Source organism: Gavialis gangeticus, unplaced genomic scaffold (assembly GCF_001723915.1).
Source record: "Gavialis gangeticus isolate Ggan-Ray unplaced genomic scaffold, GavGan_comp1, whole genome shotgun sequence".
In the NCBI taxonomy this organism is placed as follows: Eukaryota; Metazoa; Chordata; order Crocodylia; family Gavialidae; genus Gavialis; species Gavialis gangeticus.
Window position 1 is genome coordinate 45,833,567 of NW_017728996.1, and position 16,615 is coordinate 45,850,181.

Sequence of the window (16,615 nt, forward strand, 5' to 3'; positions counted from 1 at the left end):
GTATGTACATTGTTTTTTTAGACATAATGCTATTGCACACTTAATAGACTACAGTATAGTGTAAACATAACTTTTATATGCACTGGGAAATGAAAAAATTTGTGTGACTCACTTTATTGCGATATTCGCTTTATTGCGGTGGTCTGGAACCAAACCCACAATATCTCCGAGGTATGCCTGTACATGGTTGCACAGTAACACACTGGAGGTGGCATTATCTCATAAAAGTCTGGGTTAAAAATAAAAAAACCAAACAAATAAAAGCAAATGTACAAATAAAAATAACCAGGAATACAACCCTAAACTAATGATGGTCAATGCCAGGTAAGTTACAACAGGGGTGGACTACTCTAAAGCATCTATTACTTGCTACTGTTGAAGACAGGATACAAGACTAGCGGGGCCACTGGTTTAACCCAGGATGGCACTTCTTATGATCTCAATATATTTTTGTAACCTGAAAAAATAAACTAATGCATTTCAAATTAGATACATTAGTTTTTATTTATGACACAGAACAATAGTGTATGACATGAGTGTTCTTTTCCTTACATGATTCTTTTAATACATTTTTATCATTAATATTTTCAACAGTTACACATATGCTAAAATTAATATAAACATAATTAGACAATAATTTTTTACCTCATTGTATCTGAATTTGGACTTATGTCTCATTAGATTAATGTAATAGACAAAACCTAAGATGGCTGGTAAAACATTCAGTTTGTGGCAGTTTCCATTTTGCTGGTTAGGGGACTGTTCCACCACTGTGTGAACCTGTGGTTCTCAACCCTTTCAGATTTCAGGCACTACTTGTTTGACTCAAGGCACCCTTCCAAAACTTTTGTGAATTGGGTAGCATCCCATTTTAAAAAATGTTGCATTCATTACAATTTGTACTTCCTTGCAGAGAAGCCAAGCAGTGGGGGTAGGGCAGCAGCCAGGTAGGGACAAGCTTGAGCACTTGTCCCCTTATACCTGCTTATCTCCTCACAGCTCTGCGCACGCTTCAAAAGATGTCGTGGCACTGTGGTTCAGAATCACTGGCATAGCATAATTTTAGCATTTTTAGAAGAATATATTAAAAGTTAACTAAACATACCTATAAAATGCATAGGCTTATGGTATTTGTAAACTGTTATCTTTATGAATTGGGCATATACTCAGTCTCATGCCAAGGGTGTTTAAAAAGGCATAAGGCACATTTTAATTCACTGAACACAAGAGGCCTGCATTTAACCCTGAAATAAATCAAAATGGTGATTCATCTGAACATAAGCTTAAAGGAAGAATGCCAGGGATGTTTCAGTAATATGAGCTAAATGTTATGTCCAATTTCCAACCTCAACGGAAGAAACACCACAATTAATGTATTCCTTCTCAAGAAAAAGATTGCCAGATTGCAACTTCAACTATAAATAATTCCAGAATTTTTTACTAAAAGACAAACTTTGGGGATATATTTTCAGCTTGATGTAGTAGTAAGTAGTAGGAACAAAATGTCCGTCTCTCCATGCTGATGATTTACTCCCAAGCTGCTTTGTCCTACCAGATGCTAATCCTTTGCTTAGAAAATGGCATACTATTTGGTCATATTCGCTAAGGACAGCCATTCAAAAAGCCTGAGGCTGAATTGATTCCATCTTTGCAGGTTAGTCTAATCTGGCTAGGCTAAATCAGTTTTGTAACCAGATTGACACCCCAGAAACACAGGCACAAAGCCTGCAGTGGCTCAGGCTAGAAGCTTGGGGGGAGGTGGGGGCACTAGAGCAGCCCTCCCTTCCCTTCCAGCTGAGAGGTGCATGGCCAGGCCCCGGCAGGACGCTATGATTAGGGAGGGGTCCTCCCCCCTTGATAACAGAGCACTTATCAGCTCTGTTATCAGCATTTAACACCCCATTAGAAAACAAAGCCTAGATCATTACAAGCTCTTCTTAAACAGCTTTTTTCCAAAATCAGGAATGCAGGGACATTACCATCTGAGCTGCTGATTACTTCCAAAAAGCATTAAGTGGACACTGTCTCATCTGCCTTACACAACATTCGCTAGCATACCACATGCTGGCTACAGTCTGTGCTGTGGGAGAGAGGAGGAAAGGATCTCTGTTTTAAGCAGTGAGTGGGGGGTGGGGAAGACACTACAGGAAGGCAGCAGACCCCGCTGTGCCTGCAAGTCTCTATCAGAGCTCTGGCCAGGGAGCAGAAGGGAGGCGCCAGCCCTGCTGTAGAGCAGAGAGCCCCACCCAGCCCAGAGAGCATGCCAGGATCCTTGGGGGTGTCTGGTTTAGCTTAAATCAGCAAGGGCTCTGGGACAAACATTCCATAAACAGGTTTGACCCAAATCAGTTAAGTCTGATACTACATTCAACCAGATTTATCTCAAACCCATTTTAGCCATTTTCAGACTGGTTATGTGCAGTGAACAACTGTTCTGTTACAGGTTTAAACCAATTTCTGATCACTTAAACTGGTTTATGTATAATGTCTGCCCCTAGCTATTGGGAGAACAGAGGAAATAAGAAATTTCCTTCCATGCTACTAAATACTGAATGAGTTCTCAGCCCCTAACAGACCTTATATATATTTTGGGGGTGGAAAAAGTATTTTCTGTCCTTGCTTTTAAAAACCAAAGAATATGTACAAGGCAATGACTTGTACTTGAATATAGACGATCATTGATAAAGAAATTTGGGAGAAGAGAATGTTACAGTCTTGTATATTAGTAGGCAGAGCCAACCCAGGCAAGGTGCAGAGCCCAGGGCAAATCAGCCCATGTGGGCCCCCCCCCGCTCTGATCCCACAGGTCCTGAACCTGAAGAAGCTGAGGCCATCATTGGCAGTGGTGGGGACGGGGTTTGCGAGCAGATGGATGCAGAGACACTGCTCTGCCCAGCTACACGGGGCCCCCCAAAGTGCAGGGTCCAGGGCGGCTGCCCTGATTTGCACCCCTTAGGGATGGCCCTGTTAGTAGGTTAACATTAAATGATTAAACATTTACTTCAGTGATTATGTGACATAACTTTTCCAAATCCATTTACTTCATGGCAATTATTTTATCTTCCTTATATCCTGAGTCCTGCATTTTTTACTTCTTAATACACCATGCTAGAAATTATAAACAGGGAAAAATTCACTGAGTTATGCAGAAAAGAATGGACTGCAAAAAATGCCTAAATACTCTGTGTATCTTATAAATCTAAAATGACTTATTTCTGATTAAAGTGTTGTTATCATCTACAAACATGAATAACTCAGAGTTTAGAAGAATATTAAAAAGAAGAAGAACATAAGGGACTGGCTGGCCTGGAGGTGCCAGCATAACATACATGTTAACTAACTCAGTAATAATGTTAGCAACCCAGTTTGTTTCCAGCATTTCTACACTTTTAACTCCATAAAAGCTTGTATGGATTCTCTGCATGCCTAAAGGATATTAATATGGCTGGTCAGAGGACTGGATTCTGTCTAGACCCTATGCAGGTCCACAAGGAAATAGCAGACTGCAAGAAACTTCGTTCTTGCCATTCCTTTTCAAGAACTTCCCAGAATCCCAAACAGTGCTAAACATTATATGTCTTAGCCTTGACAATAGAAGCTAGCTGAAAAACACGGGATACCATATATGTTAATGCTGTTGATTAACTCTTTGATTTGGAGTGAGAGGGCCCTACAACACTTTGAAAATGAATCCTATAGCAAAACAGTGGAAGACTTATCATTAGAGTTACATACTCTTTTTTTGGCTCCTGTGTGGTTCACACAGCTGTTTCAAAAATACATTCTATACAAATACTTCCATCTTTTGGGATCATCTGGTTCCAGAAATTCCTTCAGAAGGTTTGCTATCCCTGACTGCTGCCAACATTTTCTTCTAATATCTTATATTTGGTCTAACTAAAAACTAACACATCAGGCCAAGATGGCCAGAAATACATCTTTGTCCTATAAGCAAGTGGGTGCACTGAAAGGGAAACAAGACTGAACTGTAATTTACAAGATGTTTAATTTTTGACTCTGAAAGAATGTAGGGCTGTCTCAATTTCTGTTGTATTCAGGGTGTTATTTTTTTGTGATTAAGTGTTTTGAGACAAACACTTATAAAACAGACTCATAGGAATAGGAAGTCATTTTATGTTTGAAACACAAGACATTGATTTTTAACTCTGCTACTGACTCACTACCCGTCTTTTGTTATATTTGTATCTTTCTTTGTGTCACTTGCTTTATTTATATCAAGGGAACACTTGAGCACCTCACAGGAGTGTTCTCAGGCTATAATGATACAAGGTCCTCTTATAAGAAGGGCTTTGTGATAATTCACTTTCACTCTAGCCAATGCAAATTAATAGCATAGGTTCCCAGGGATCAGGTCACATTCACAAAAAAGATGCAAAAACAACCATTGACCGATCAGTCAACAAGCAGTTGTGGGAAGCCAAGGAGCAATAGGTTGACTACTCCCAGCTGACAGCCATGGCACTCATTGTCTTAACAATTCTCTTTAGCCACAGGAGACAGTTGACAGTTCACAGAGCCTCATGAATAGCTAGTATTTTGGGGCCATTTCCCTTTTGCTGTAGGGGATGAAAGTTGCTTGTCAGACTTGATAAAATTCTCTCCTGGTCATCTTCTAAACATCTGCTTCTGGAGAAGAACCACTTTGAACCTTTTTTCAAACCCACAAAGAAAGCACTTATTTTCAGTGTTATGGACCCAACCAGAATGTACATTTTGTGACTGCCAGTAAAGGCAAGCCCAGCCTAATGACTGATATTAGTGTCATCCAGTTACTTAATGTACTTCTTGGAAAACATCTGATTCACTTCTTGGCCATAGCAGAGTTATGTAGAACTGCAAAATGCAAAGTAACTGCAGCTACTAAAAAAATCTGTGAGTTGCAGCAGGACATTAACAGTCCTCACAACATTAATGAGTCTTAATCTTAGAAGTGATCTGAAAAGCTTTTTACTTGTCAAGACCCTAAATTCAGGGTTCTGTCTTTCTTCTACATGAGTTAATGACATCACTAACACCCAAAATCAGACAGGGAACTGGATACCTTAAATAGTTTTAGTTGTTGATTGAATCAATAACAGCTGAAGAAAAAAGGCGCAACAGATCTTAGCAGGTACAAATAAAAGAACTGAAAATAATTACTTTAAGTTGTATTTGGCATATTAATTCCATACATAGATTGTATTAGTGACACAGGATCTTAAACCATTTGGAGATTTAAAAAAAAAAGTATTTCTTGTTCAGTTTTAACTACCCAAGGCTACTGAATTAAAAATAGTTTCTTTTATATTTCCAACCTAATTTAATTACCTAAAACCTTTCTTCAAATAAAGAGAGATTACTGATATGTTTGCTTTACAGATATAATGCCCCCACCAGAGATTGAAGTTAGCTAACAATCTGTCATAATTCCTTTTCAATATTAGCATTTTTTGCCCCCTTCAGTCCAGAATATGACTTATTTTAATAGCTTGGCAGATTTGCTGACTGTGTATGTTGGACTCAGCACTGGCAAGAATCTGTCTTTTCTCAGCCAGGTACAGTAGCAGTTAATGTTAGCTCCCAGTACAGTGCTCTGTATTCTGCCTGTAAGTATAGAAGTCTAACTATATTTTTATAGTTTCTCATTAATATTACACATTCCAATCTAGACCTGCTGTTCCTGTGTTTCTTTTTCCCAGCGTATTTTTTCTGTTATTGTTTTTGGTAATAGGGTTTTTTAGTAATCCAGTTTAGCAAAGTATAATTTTTCTTCCTAGTTTTGCCTCTGTAACATCTGATGAAGCAGGCTGTTGCCTACAAAAGCTTGAGCTTCTCTGAATCAGTGCTCTGGGGGTGGGCGCTTTAATTCAAGTGGCTCTTAGAGCAGCTCTAGGAGCCACTCGAATTAAAACGTCTGGAACATCCTGTGTATCCGTGTCCCTGTGCTTCAAAATGCTCTTGTACAGGTACCTGAAGATGTTACCTTGCCCTGTATTCTGTCTGACTTTAGACAAACACAACTATCTCTCTTTAAAAATATTTGATGTGAGGAGCCATGTAAATCAGGTTCTATCCTTACCTCATGAATTTTCTTGCCAACCCATACTTCTATTTTTTTTTTACTACGTGATATAAAATTACACCCTTTCTAAATTATTTGACTATCATTTTCTGAAATTTTTGCTTACTTTCCTTGTACAATATAAGAGGTAAACTCTAAACTGAACTTCTGACTGACTCATAGGCAGTCCTCTATTCGCTCTTCCACAGTGAGCTCCTATTGCTGTTTCCCTGACCTCAGAGCAACCAGCAAAGATTCAAAGTGCTGATGCTGTGTGGAAAGATATTTTGGAAATGTTAACTGATGTCAGGCTACTATGCTAAAAGGTGAGTTTTTGGTGGAGTTGGATTTCAGCACTACCTTGATCACTAGACCACTGCTTGAGGAGTGCGAAGGAATCTTCCAGAAAGTCTGTCAGGAATTCAGGAGGACATTGGGTAGTCTCACGTTTACAGTTTTCTGAGGGTCTGTACATAGCTTGAGAATGTAATGTATACTGTGCCCTCCAGCAGGATAATGCTGTAGCGTTATACTAGAGACGTGGAGCTTCCTGGCACATATAGCAGTGTCAGCCTTGTTTCAGCTCTGAAGAGGGTGTAGTGTGTGCTCCTCTGTGATCAGATGGCTCTGCTGCTCCTCTCGCCTCATACCTTCCCTTCCCTTCTCAAGCCTCCAGTTCCAGCCTCACATGATCCTTACACTCAAATGAATGCAAGACTCAGTCTTTAAGATGGTGCTAGCTGTTTTCAACTACCACCCCTGCAACCCACCCAGGGGCAGCATACCATCTAATCCTATATTTTTCAGACATCTATTTAGAACATAATCTAATTTAATGAAAATAATCTGACAATCTTCTTACAAAATAATCTGATTTAATGTACTGTGGCTGCAAAAGGTTGCAATCTGAGCACAACCTGGGAGTTTGCAGTGGAGTGCAAGATGTGGTTTACTTCAAGTCCATATTTATAACCTTTTGTCAATGTATTTCTTATATTTAAGTATATTCAAGTGATTGTGGCACTGGTCTCAAAATACCACAATCAATGTTCTTGTTGTTATAATAGTGAGGGAAAGAGAAAGTAAGCTGCACAAGAAGACCTTACACCATTCCTAAATTCCTAGTTTAAGCCTCCTGATCCTCCATTCAGGCACCAGGAGTGTGTAAGGGGAAGGAAGGTACAAGAGTGGAATGTCAGCATGCCTATACACAGGCAGCAAGGCTGCTCCCATGCACTGTAATTACAGCTCATCAGAGTGTGGTAATTACTGCGTTCCAGCAAACTCCAGTATCTTGTGTACCAGTGTCCCCAAGCTTAATACTGGCAGCGAGAGTGCTTTAACCAAAACTCGTTTGATGACCTTTAATTAAAGCACCCATCGCCATTTTAAAGCATGGGGACACTCATACACAAGACGCTTCTGCTGCTTTCATTAGAATGGCTCTTGAAGCCACTGTAATTAAAGTGGCCCTCCCCTGCCACCTCTACTCCCAGAACACGTGTATAAACACCCTTATATACTCAGACAAACCTGGGCCAGCGTAATGGTCCCAACTGGGTTGCTTCAACTGACATAAAATTAGAGTACTTATCACGTTGCTCTAATTTGTCCTGGCAGCTGATTTGACCCTGGGACCAGAAGAGACAAAAAGATTCATAGAATCATAAAAAAGTAGGGTTGGAAGGGACCTCAGGAGGTCATCTAGTTCAACGCTCTGCTCAAAGGAGGAGTTTCTCCAACTAGATCATCCCAGCCAAAGCTGTCCAGCTGGGTCTTTAAACCTCCAGGGATGGAGAGTCCACCACCTCTCTGGGTAACCTGTTCCAGAGCTTTTACCACACTCCTAGTGAGAAAATTCTTCCTAATATCTAACCTAAACTTCCCTTGCTGCAACTTGAGACCGTTGCTCCTTGTTCTGTCACCTGCCACCTGTCTCAAGTGTTTTATTTACTTTTCCTCAATAAGGATTAAAGCCTCATGTATTTTTGGTTGGTTAGTTGATTTTTGAAAAAAAGCTTGCCATGAATAGCTAAACCTTTTTAAATGTTACCAACATTCCAAAAGAATGTATAAAACTTTGCAAACATCTCCAAGATTATGTACTCCACTAGGAACGGAATTACCCACCAGTAAAAGGATTCCTTCAATGCCTATCAGCAGTTCAGACACAAAAAACCCCAAACAGACAGGAGAGAGAGAAAATAGGTAAAGCAGGAAAAATCTGATTATAAGAACAGAAACTAGGAAAACATTTAACTAACTAGTGAGGGACTAGCAATGGCTAGTTCCAGGAAGTAGAAAATCATCATCATATTTGGCATAAATCAAAAACAGACATAAATTTCGGATGGAAAAATTAACTGACTGTTGAGTGTCTGCTGTACTGCAATTGAGCCAGATCAGAAGTTAGAAAGAAACTGATGACTGAAGCCACTATGGCTTAGCCATTTCAAACAAAGCCAGACACATGACAATCCTTCTACTGATTGACAATCATACTCACACATGGGATTTCCAGGACCCAAAGCCATTTAACACAAATCCAGGAGTACTAATTTGCTAAAACACTCACCCTATTTTCTTGTTAATACAAAGTCCTGATTATTAATAAAGTCAACAACAGCACCCACTTTCTGAAGTGCTTATGATACATATTCTAGCTGATGGAGATGCCCAACCTCAGTGATGTTACCAATAAAACCACCTGAGATGGGGGAACCATTTGTTGAATACTAGCAATAGTAGAAAGCAACTGAAAAACGAAAGCTGTATTGATTGGAAAAAGACAGTTTTGCTCACAAAGTATTCTAAAGTCTCAGCTGCCTTTGCACAGCTGCTACATGAATTTTTTAGATCATATGTATTCATATACAATTTGCCATACCGAATCTTAGCAGTATGACTGTTTCATTTGAGATTCATCATCATAGGCATGTATGTAATAATGCAAAAAAAAAATTTAAAAATCTGGAGAAATTATGATTTTATTTTTGTACCCACAGTAATTCAAACAAGCATTTCCATGTTTTTTTCATGGAGATTAATTTTAGTGTTGGATTAATTTTTTTATAAGACATTGGCTTCCATTTTGTACAGAGAGAGGTAGTTAGTAGGGCTGTGTGAAGCTTCGCTCCCTGATTCGATTTGGCAGAGATTTGGCAGCCGGACTCGATGATCCTCTGGGGTCCCTTCCAGCCCAAACGTCTATGAAAATTCAAATGGAATCAGAGGACCGTTTAATCTCTCTGAATTGAATCAGAACCTTCCAAATCAATTCAGAGAGATTCGGAAAGATTTGGAGATTCAGAAATAGAGACTGCTTTAAATGTTTTTTCTACATACCTCTAGGTAGCAGGGGCTCGTGAATGCTGTGATGCTGGAGCACATGGAGTGTCCCACAGAAGCATGAGGGGGCTCCCCAGCATGCTCGGCAACAGACCTGGAAGTGGACCAGAAGCCCACTTTGAGATCCACCGGGGAGTGCACTGGGCGGTCCCCTGTGCCCTCCTGGCTTGGTGACTGGTGTCTCCTAGCCAATCACTGTGCTGGAAGTGGACCGGAAGTACTTCCAGTTCACTTCCAGGTTCGTTGCTGAGCATGTTGGAGGACTCCCCCACGCTCCTGTGGGACGCTCCATGTGTTTCAACATGGCAGCAATCATGAGCCGTACCTGCTACCCCAAAGTATGTAGAAAAAAAAACTTTTAAAGCTGCGTCTGTGTCCAAATCACTGATTCTTCAAATCAGCATCAAATCTTCACATTTGGATTTGGCCTAATCAAATCAGGGACAGTGATCCAAATCAATTAATTGAATCACTGTCCCTGATTCAGGCTGAATCCGAATCGAATAGGGTCTGCTTCACAAACCTCTAGTAGTTAGCTATGTTAGTCTTAAATCAGGCAAAATGCAGAGTAGCAGTGCAATTTATAGACTAACTAAATCAGAGATGCATTTATAACCTGCCAAGAGATTAACAAACAGGACAATCCTATTGTAAGATGAGCTAAAGTAGTCTACATGAAGAAAGACTGCAAAATTGCCAGACCAAGAATCAGCTTGACAGGGCAGTCAGGAGCAGCAATGGGCAAGATTTCCCAATGGTGGGCCAGAATGACCCAGATTGGGTCTGACGTGGACCAGTGCTAGGACCCAGCCACCACTGCTGGTCCCTGCTGCCCAGCTGTGGCACTACACAAGAAAACTCACCACCACCGGGACGCAAGACAGGCAAATGCCTCCCCTGCTGAAGCTCCAGCTCTGTGAGCTGTAGGCTGCTGACCACATGTCAAGAGAATACTGGAAATGGCCACATTTAATTCTTCCACATCGGACTTTGGTTAGGGACATGTTTTAAAAAAACCCATGCAGAACATTAAGTAACAAGTTTGTAAATTCTGTAAAAGGAAGATCTGCCAGGATGTTGCATTTATATTAGCAGAACACCTTTTGATATATAAGGGTGAATGAATACCTGTTGCCTTAAGCTTGCTAGGGTGCAAATTGAAATCACAATTCATGCAGACTAGGAAAACTAATCACATGATTCTGATCACCTGAAGTGTGAAACAAGCTGACTCCCAAAAATGCTATCATCAAGCATTTTCAGGAATTTAGAAATCAAAAGTGTCAGTCAGAGAACATACAGATTCAGGTGATATCTCTCAACTCAACAGGACAATAGTTTCATAGTTTCATAGTTGTGGGCGGAAGGGCCTGGCCCCACCAGCACACTGCTTCTGGGCAGGGCTGCTGCTGCCGCTGCTGCAGCCCCTGGGGACCTGCTTTGCTTCCCCGGTCTCCTGCTGGCTCCAGGCAGCAGGTAGGGAAGTGGTGGGGGCAGGGTTGCAGCTGAGTGGGACCACAGAGCATGGGGCAGGGGCTGGTAGCAGCATGAAGCCCGCACCCAGGGGGTTCCCAGTATATAGAACTGGATTAGTGCAGAATAGACCTGTTTGCATTTGAGACAGCACATTTTCTGTGGGGGAATAAAGTGATCTGGACCTGTTGAAGGAAGTACTCATTTCCAAGCTATTTTTTGCTACTCACCCCTGCCATTCCCTCCCCAAGGGGGTCTCGAACTGCCCTCCTCTTCACCTCTCCCCCCCGCCACCCGCAGACTGACCTGCTGGTCAGGGCAGGGCAGGGCAGGGCAGGGCAGGGCAGGGGCGAGGTAGATCCTGGATTGTCCTTTACTTCAAAAAGTGATCTTCACCTTCAAAAGGCTGGAGACCACTGCTTTAGAAAGTATGCATGAAAACCTGGCAAACCCCCAGTAATAAACTGGATGCCTATTCTACTTATAAGATGCTACCATTCAGTTTAAATGCGCCTGGACTCCTAGAACACTTGTAGCAAAGTCTGGCTGCTCAAACACAACCACAAAGCCCTTTAGCCAAGGTGCACTGCAATGCTTTCTTTTCTTCCATGGAAGCTTCAAAAGCATACATAGAGTAAGTGTGACATATAAAGAGAACATTTTACTGTCTTAAATGCAGAAAGGAAATGCCACTTCTTTTTGTAGGGAGAAGAGAGATTTCAGGGATAAAATGAGAGATGTTTTCTTGGCCCCTTTGGAAAGCAGCTAAATGATTGTTCTTCACTGACCTTGTACAGATGAAAAAAATGTCAGTGTATCTATAGGAAAAAGTAGCTACCATATTTACTCGAGTGCAAGATAAGCCACCCCCTCAACAAACATGAGGTTCCTCCCATCTTACATTTGCATACAAGGAAACCTAATTAAATATACTGTCTATAATTAAACTTCTTTCAAAAGCAGCATATACTCAGTAATAGAAACCAACTATGAAGTTGATTAAATACAGCTAATACTGAGCATGACTACAAAACACATGGACCATATTAGGCAAACATACAGATGGGAGTATATACACATACTGAGCAGTGCTGAGCTGTGGAGTCACCATGGCTTGAAATACTGTTGACTCTGCTGAGGCCCAGCCCAATGAACCATCTGGTAAATCATGAGTCTTTTGGCTTTGGACTAATATCATGCATAGTTTGTACTATATATAAGTAGATACAAAAGTGTTGCCCAAAAGTGTGTTTGTGGAGTACCTGTACAAACCTGGCAGCAGTTTCAAAAAGGCAAAATTCTTCAATTCTGGATGACCTAAGTCTATGCGTACCTGCAGTAATTGTATGCAAATTACTACATGTATTTGTAGTTCAAGGTCAGTGTTTTCAAATTTGTCTCTAACTTCCATGTGCTGAGGGAGAGCAGGGTGTAACAGTTGGGGAGGGGAAAGAGAGGAAGGACTGCAGGGGAAATAAGTTGGGAGCAGAGGACAAGGGGCCACTTGAATTTCCCCAGATCTATTTTTCCTACTGTAGCAGTGGGAGGGAGACAAATTCAAGGCAAACCTCCAATAATTAGATCTATACCTAGAAAATTATATCAAATTTATAAAATGTTCATATATAGAACCTAATTATTCAGGGGAGCCATCTTATATTCAGGATTGTCTTACATTCATGTAAATATGGTAATTCTTTCTCCTACCTTTGGAGTGCTCTGGGTTCTAAGAATAGCATTTTAATTGTTAAGTGCAGCCAAGGGACTGTTCACCTGGCACATAATTATGTTCCTTATATTATAAGCCAAATTACAATCCCTTACTTGCCCTACAAATCAAGCAAGGATGACCTTGATCTTTCTTGCTGCCCCAAAAACCAATAGTTTTCTGACACCTTCCTTCATGCCTTCTTTAAAATTGTTTTAAGGTATGAATGGAACAAGCCTTAACTTTTTACCATAACTTTTTACTTCTAAAATGTTCCCCAAGCCTTTTACCACAGGACTGTCTAACTGGCGGCTCACAACAGGTTCATACGGGCTCTTTCTCCCTCACTTCTCATCAAGCCACTGGCTCCCCAAGCTTCTCAAGCCAGGGTCTCCAGGCTCCCCTCTTCCTCCTTCAGCTGCTGCTTCTTACCTTTGCCCTAAAGGGCAGGGCAAGGCAGTGCAGCAGCACAGGGTATTAAGGGTAAGTCTCAGGCCACACTGGAGTTGGGAGGGAAGGAGGGGAATAGATTTTTGAGGTATGGGTGCCAGAATCATTATCCTAATCTGTATGCAAGAACAAGGACCTTCTTTGATTCTTGATCAGAGGAGTCTTATGCAGAAATAACAGTGGACCAAATTAGACTATAGACGGTTTTACAGAATTATGCATCAATAGTTGCATAATACTGATTTTGGATTAATAATGTATCTGCCAACACAGACAAGTGGCCTGATCCTCACTCAGTTGCTGTGAACCAATTGAAGCCAATGACAAATCTGGTACATGGTGTGCTATCAGTGACAAAATTTACATAAGGTGAAGTAAAATTCTAGAGCTCATTTTAGTGAATTCAGGGTTACTGAGAATTGCTAACCCACCTGTGCTCTCTACTGGACAATTATGCTGTAACTACTGTACTATCATTTGAGTCAAAAGGCACACAAATACTGGCTCCTGCTAACTTCTTTAACTGCTGTGTTTAGACTTATTTCACATGTCAACACTGAAATGATACTGACTCAACAACAAAGTGACACTGGTACCACACTGGCTCAACTAGAACTGTTTCAGAAGCATTTCTGTTACAGGCAGAGAAAATAAGTTTACAGTTAAATACTTACTTTGCTTTGTATGGTGAGTCAGCGGTGGGATTCTTTGCTTCCATTAAACTTTCATATTCCTTAGCCCTTGGAAAGAAAATATTCAGCACCGATTATTCTTTACATATTCCATATTTTATAGTCAATTATACAATTCCAACTTTTGAACTATTCACTTTTATCATAAGCAATTTTTGCTTTAACAACACTCAAATTGATTCCTAAATACTATTCATGCATTGGAATGTTTATGGTTATTACTTTAACTTCACCCTTTATCTAAGTGAAAATACATTAACATGATTTTCCAAACCAAATATTATACATGGAATATATAACAATGGAGATAGAAATAATATTTTAATTCTAAATATGTTATCTCATGATTAAATGAACATATTCAAATTTTGACAAGTTGAAGAAATCTAAAGAAAAATTAATCATAAACATGTTTTCATTTATATGCAGATTGTTTATTGTATAAATAGCAATAGTAACAGCCTTTCTGAAACACTAACAACTGTTCTGTAACTTTATAAATACCAAGAGTTAGACAATTAAAAAATAAATATCTTCATGACAGACTGTTTTACTTTGGAGAATGTAAATAAAATTAGGTAGCATAAACCTGTCCAGGTATTTAAAGGTATTCTTGTTTAACCAGCCACATGCCAAAGTACAGGAAAGAGCAAGACAATACTTCTTTACCACTGCTTAGTTTGGCTCCAGCCTGGGCCAACAAGTATTAACCATTATCAGTCCATCAACCTAAGATAGGATTCAGTGTAGAAATCCATTAACATTAAAATTAATTTGGTAAAACAAATTTAAACTGTATTCTGAAGGAAAAAAATAAATTCTTGTTTACAGAGAGTTTTATCATGAAGAAAAATCTGGCTGGTACAAAAATTCAGCTGCAAATCTATTAAAAAAATCATTACACTGATTTAATATTGAAGACAGAAAATAACACCATGCACAGAAATCCAAATTGAGGATGTTTGCGTTACTCCACTACTGATACAATCTCTGACATTAGGCAAGTCTTCCAAACTTTCAAAAGGGATTCCTTTTGAAAATCCTGCCACTTCCTTAGATGCCTACATGGGAAAAAGGTTGTTTGAACAAAGGAACTGCCATACTGGATCAAATCACCTTTAAGATCTGGGGCCTGTTTCTGACAACAGCCATGATGCGTTTCAAAGGAAGTAACAGAAAGCTCACAGTAGGCAGAAGTTAAATAATTTGTCCTCAATGAAAGTCTTATTTTAATTGCTAATACCTAGTGATGGCCTTAATCTCCGAAAAAATTAAAAGGTTTAAATTAAAAATGTTTTATATTACTTGCAAAATTATTTTTAACATTAACTATTATAACTCTGGATATTCTTGCTATCCATATAAATGTCCAATCATTCTTGGAATCTTTTAGCTCTTGGCCTCAATTATTTCCTGTGGACAATGAGTTCTACTGTCTAATTACACTGAAACAGTTGAGTGAAAATATCTATTTTTTTTATCAGTTCTGAAATTGCCACCTTTCAATTTCATTTAACATCCTTTTACATTTGTTTTATGAGGCAGGGAGCAAAGAAGTTCAATTTATCTCAACCACTCATTATTTTACATACTTTTATCACACATCGCCTCTAATTGGCATGTAAACTATCCCAAACTTTTCAGTCTCTTGCCATAGGAGAATTTTTCCATGCTGTAATCATTCTCAACACCTGTCCATGAAAATGCTCTAATTCTGCAATATTCTTTTTGAAATGGAATAAGTAGCATAACATTTAGTATACCAAATGAGGGCATATCATTTACTGTTTACTGTAACATTATATTATCAGTATTATTTTCCATTCGTTCCCTTGGTGCCCTAACATGTTCTTTGTTTATTTTTTACTATGACCGTATACTGTATAAAAGTCCGCATGAAAGTGTCAATGAGGTCCAGACCCCTTTCTTAAGCAGAGGTAGCTAATCTAAATCTTTAAGTTGTATGGATAGTTCATAGTTTTTTCATTCTGACACACTACATTGCATTTATCAACACTAAACTTCATTTGCTATTATTTCATCTATTTGCATACCTTTATCAACTTCCTCAAAAAAGTTTTGCAGTGTTCCCACAACTCAATGAACCTAAACTATTTGGGGCCTTAACCAATTCTGCTACTTTTTTTCTTGAACCCTTTCTGGAGCATAAATTGTAGATTACAGAATAAAAATTGCTAAAATGAAACAAAAAGGCACTTCACTGTTAAACTTTTGATGATAACTGACCATTTATTCAGACTTGTTTTCTGTTTTAGCAACTATGAAGAAACTAACTTTGTATTCAGTTCAGAAAAATAAGCCAAACATGAATATTCACCTAAACACACATCACACCAATTCTTGCAACAGGACAACTTCAAATAAATTGTAAGGGAGAAATCATGTATTCTTGCCTTAGTATTTTTCACCTCTATTTTCAAAGTTTAGAACTGAGGTTTCAGTGAATCCCTATCTGCCTTGCAGATGTTGAAGTATTCTTTTGATGGTATAACATAATGTTAAATATGGATAATTTAATCAACTATATATCAGCTGTTGCTACAGCACCAATTTAATTGCTTAGGGTTATAAATATTATTAATAAGCCCAACAGAACTTCTACACAGTACTAATAAACCAGTGATCACAATTTGTCCCTCCATTCACCTTTGCCCGTGGTTGCTTTCATATTCTGATTGTGATTTATGGTCTAGCATCTCAGGAAAGCAACAGGAATCGTTTTTTTAAAAGTTGCTCGCATCTTTTTAATCTAAAAGTTTAACAATATTTCTAACAAACTTCTAATTCCAAGCTTCTAACCCTAGGAGTTTCCCATAACCATTTCTTTTTCATAAGGAAAAGGAAAAAAGCTGTAAAATATGC

The 16,615-nt window shown here is 39.3% G+C and overlaps 1 protein-coding gene across 4 annotated transcripts in view; it reads right to left on the reverse strand.

The window, feature by feature from the left end:
* Positions 1–16,615, reverse strand: part of SCAPER (S-phase cyclin A associated protein in the ER) — a 454,172-nt gene that overhangs the window by 227,749 nt on the left and 209,808 nt on the right. For all 4 annotated transcript variants that reach the window (XM_019504422.1, XM_019504423.1, XM_019504424.1 and 1 more), the window contains one exon: positions 13,715–13,780. In XM_019504422.1, coding sequence (XP_019359967.1) covers positions 13,715–13,780 — 66 coding nt within the window. The remainder of the gene's footprint in view (positions 1–13,714; positions 13,781–16,615) is intronic.